The following is a 4,234-nucleotide window of genomic DNA, read 5'->3' as shown; positions in this document are numbered from 1 at the left end:
ACTGTTGCCACTATCTGTATTAGAGTGTGAAAAAAAATGGTAGGGGTGGCCTCAGGGGTGGCCAGTGATATGCTGAGGGTGGCCATGGACCCCCTAGCCCCCCCATCTAGCTCCACCCCTGCATTGTGCATTATGCATTATGTTGTCATAAAAGCTCCCCAGTAGCAGGGCACCAAGTGTGGAGGAGATTGGCCTTAGTTTCTAAGCTCTCACGAAATAGTAAAGCTGTCCGATCTTATCTCAGTTGATAAGCATCCAAAAAGTTGTGTGGAGAACTTGGACAATGCCTTTGAAATGTCCGACTGAGGACAACAGTCTCACTTCCAACTCCTCAAAAACTAACACCTGGTCAATCTCCCTGCATGTCAGATACAGTCACATTTTTTTTCTCACATTGCCATAACCTGTCAGGCACTCTGGGATATTCTGTGCCTATAAATATTTAAAGCTTATTTTTGCGTCATTTATATAAATAAAACAGCCTTGCTTAAATTTTATCTGATTTTTATCTAAGTGTCTGATTTCATCCTGATGCTTTATCTATATGTTTGACTTTTTTTTCACATTTTGCTTCAACTCTGTCCACAGTCAACATTCCCCTCCTCATTGCGTCACTTCTTTGTACTTTAAGCAGCCTGTGTTGTTTTTGATACATAAATGTTGGGCAACAAAATCTCTTGTGGAATGGTTTACTGCATATGATGTGGAAAAATCCTTGTTATAGCATATAGATATTCTTTATGCCTTATTTCGTTTAGTCCTGTTTCTCTCTTGGCAGGAGTGAAATGTCTAATCACTATTCACTCCACAAACTGAACTGTTGTAATTAGTCTTGTGTTATGAATAAATGCAAACTTATTGTTTAATCTGGCTCAATAAAGAACATAAATGCTTCTGAGGAAGCAACTGTCCAGTTCGATAATTCTTTAAACCAGATCATACTTCTAAAAAATGAAGTACTTTTAATTAGATAAAAAACATTGTTAAAAGATTTCATTATTTTATCAGTACATTTGTTAAAAAGCAAAGAAAAAAAAACTTTTTTGATTTTAGCTTCAAAGCAGTTCCTTTAGATTTCTGGAAATAAACTTCACAGGACATTTAAATGAAAACTCATAGACATAGATAAAAACAGACTTTATTTTGTCAGCAGAGGGTGCAAATGTAACCACAGTTAAGTATTTACCAAACATCCTGAAACACTTTATTTAAATCTATTTCCTGATCATTTATGAACAATCTGTTGATTTGCTGCTAAGTTTAGTTTTTAACAGAAAAAGGCTGAGAAACAGAAATCAGTGTCATGCTTAAACAGAAAATGACCAACAATCCTGGGAAAACACACACGCACACACGTTGTGTTTACGTGTTTTATTGGGACTTTTCAGTGACTTCCACTCATTGGTCTGGACCCTTATCCTGAGCCTAGCCATTACAAACGTATACCTTAAACCTTAAACTAAATGCACACTTTAGAGGTTACTGTGAGGTATGCACCAGTAATGGCTGGTGTTTTTGGTTAAGTGTCATTGTACGGCCGTGGAAAGGGTAGAAACTGAATGGAAGTCGATTGGATTCTGTTCAAGGTTCTTAAACTGCATTTAAAACACCCATTCTCTCACACACCACACTCCATGTGGAAATCAGACATTTACAAAGTGAATAAAAAATGTTGAGAACATGACTCAAACTGAAGCTACGGTGTCTTTGTATATATCTTGTATAATTTATTTTATTTCTCAAACACATTTACAACAGACCATAATAATCTATTGAGTGATAAACATTCATGCCAGACCCACACGGTCAGAATAAAGCATGCAGACTAGAAATAGAAACAAACTGAGAAAAAAAACAGTCCTAAACGCTTTACAAAAGCTGCTTCATCTTCATCACATCCTAAACATCTTCATCACATCCTCCGTATCACCATTAACATCGTCTTCATTACAAATATCATCAATAACATAATTATGATGCTGATCATCAACATCATCCTCACCATCATCGTCATTATCATCATCATCACTGCCATCATAATCATCATCATCTCTTCCATTGATTCCCTGAAGTCTCTTAATCCTTCTTCTCCCTCTAATCCCCCCCACCCCCCCACATGAAGCATCAGATCAGCTCCCATCAGACATTCATAGATCTGTGGTTGAAAGTTCTGCAGAAACCTCCAGATACCCCGCAGAAACACCATGAGGGTTTTTTCAGGAACATTGTTTATTTACAAGACGAGGTGAAAAAAACTCTTTATTTCTAAGATCATGACCCAGACCACTGATTGTTTCAGATGTGCAGATTAGATTACTGTTAATCATCTAAATAACCTCTCGGTGATGTTTTAGGTCAAAGGGAGGTAAAGAAGAAACAACGACTCCCTGCTGTTCATTTTTTTTATTTTTTGTTCTGCTGCCCCCTTTAGTTTGGTGTGTGGTTTCCCGGTTAAGCTCTAGCTACATGTTGGCAAACATCACATTACGTGGTTTGTGTGCAGATTGTCATTTCAGTAACGGCAGCTACAGGAGACTCAAACCAAGGGAAGTCTGACTTTACACCGACCCAGCATTCATCACATCTGAAGACTCACAGGTGACAAAGGTGTCTGGCTGGTTGTCAGAACGTTGCAGTAATCATGTCACATTGTTTTGGCAGCAAGCTGTTAGCAGTGCGAACCACTTCATAGAGAATGGTGTTTCAGCGCTGCCCTGAAGGAGATAAGCACTGACTTTTTGTAGGGTTTTTATAGTTTCCCTTTTTTTGCTTGTTTTAGGCAATATGACTAAGAAACATGTTTTACTTTAATGACGTCTGGAAAGCAAAAACTTTCTCCCAGAGCATTTCTCTTGGCAAAAAAAAGGTCCAGACTCTGCCCAGTCCTGTGGAGTAATTGTGTGATCGATGCGGCCAATATGGTTTTCTGTTAATTATTTTGGGAAAATGAGATTTCTCAGTTTTAAGTTGGAAAACCAGTTGAAGTGATCCTTAAAGACAGGACTAAATTAAAGGTCTCAGTAGGGTGTAGGGTTCAAAGGGACCATCAGATTCTGGTTCTCATATTTCTGAGGTTTGACTGCTTCATATCTATGTGTTTGAAGATAATGTTGATTATATTGCACTTTAATAGTGGTTTTACCACAGTAACGATGGAAAAAATACTAAAAACAGAGTAAAAGGTTTGGTTTTAGTTGGGGTTTTTCAACTGATTTATTTACTATATTGGATAGCTGTTTAAGCATAGAACCTCTGATTGTTTCAGGTACCTGTGCTTAGATCAGACACAATAATCGCTCAGTTTAAACAGTTCAGTTAAATTGTGCAAATAGCATCTTAACCATCGGATTTTTCATATGACAGCGATTTAGCTTTGGAGGCAGCCACTAAGATCATGGATGAGAAGCTAAGGGATAAAGCTGAGAAGATGAACCTGTATTTGAGGAAAAACATCAATGGATTGTCCCCCTTCAGGTAGAAGTTTATGTGGGTTTCTTGACTAAAAGCTTGATGGTTTGCAGCAGCTTTAAACTCTATCAATGCGGGGAAATCAGAAAAGTGTTTCTTAGACTAAGAGGAATCCTTTAGGTCTGCATCCATGAGAGATGAGCAAATACCCTGAAAAAGATGGAAGTTGGTGCACACTGAGCATGCCCAGCGGTCTGCCATGCATGCCTTATGATTTAACATGCCCCTCCCCCCCGCTCCCACCCAAGGTAAAGTCAAATAACACAGAAGTATGGACACTAAAGCTCCTCTTTAAAAGCTCAAAAGGAGAGTATATGTTGACACAGAAGACAGACAGGTTTCAGTTTTCTGCATGGGGGGGTTATATAGATGTTAGGCGTTTTAGCCCCCCCTCCCTCCATATTAATTGTCCCAGTTGTCGTGTGGTCCGGCGGCTCTATCCTGAGGTGTTGATGTAGAGCTGGCTCTGCAGGATGTAGTCGATGACAGGCTGACTCAGGTAGTCCACCACGTGTCCGTCTCCGTGCTGCAGAGCCAGTCTGATGAACGGAGAGGAAGTTATTATACTGTTCACTTTAGAGGCATTTATTAAAGGAGAAATCCGGCCATATTCAGAATACAAACTTCTGAAAGTACTTTAAATCTGAAATTATTCCATCCTGTTCAATAAATGATCAGTGTTTTTGATTCAGAGCAATTTTCATTTGAATGTGCTTTACTGGAGGCATCCATGTTTGTCAAAGAACACTACTGCCACCTACTGGTT

At 38.9% G+C, this 4,234-nt stretch overlaps 1 protein-coding gene across 1 annotated transcript in view; it reads right to left on the bottom strand.

The window, feature by feature from the left end:
• Window positions 1–3,354: 3,354 nt before the first annotated feature.
• The window catches only part of nmnat2 (nicotinamide nucleotide adenylyltransferase 2), a 16,419-nt gene continuing 15,539 nt past the window's right edge, over window positions 3,355–4,234 (bottom strand). Inside the window, exon 11 of the mRNA XM_015389128.1 lies at window positions 3,355–4,007. Within this exon, the coding sequence (XP_015244614.1) occupies window positions 3,905–4,007 (103 nt within the window). The 3' untranslated portion in view covers window positions 3,355–3,904. The remainder of the gene's footprint in view (window positions 4,008–4,234) is intronic.

The sequence above is a fragment of the Cyprinodon variegatus genome, unplaced genomic scaffold, assembly GCF_000732505.1.
Source record: "Cyprinodon variegatus isolate N-32 unplaced genomic scaffold, C_variegatus-1.0 Scaffold448, whole genome shotgun sequence".
In the NCBI taxonomy this organism is placed as follows: domain Eukaryota; kingdom Metazoa; phylum Chordata; class Actinopteri; order Cyprinodontiformes; family Cyprinodontidae; genus Cyprinodon; species Cyprinodon variegatus.
This window is presented reverse-complemented; position numbering and strand designations above follow the sequence as displayed.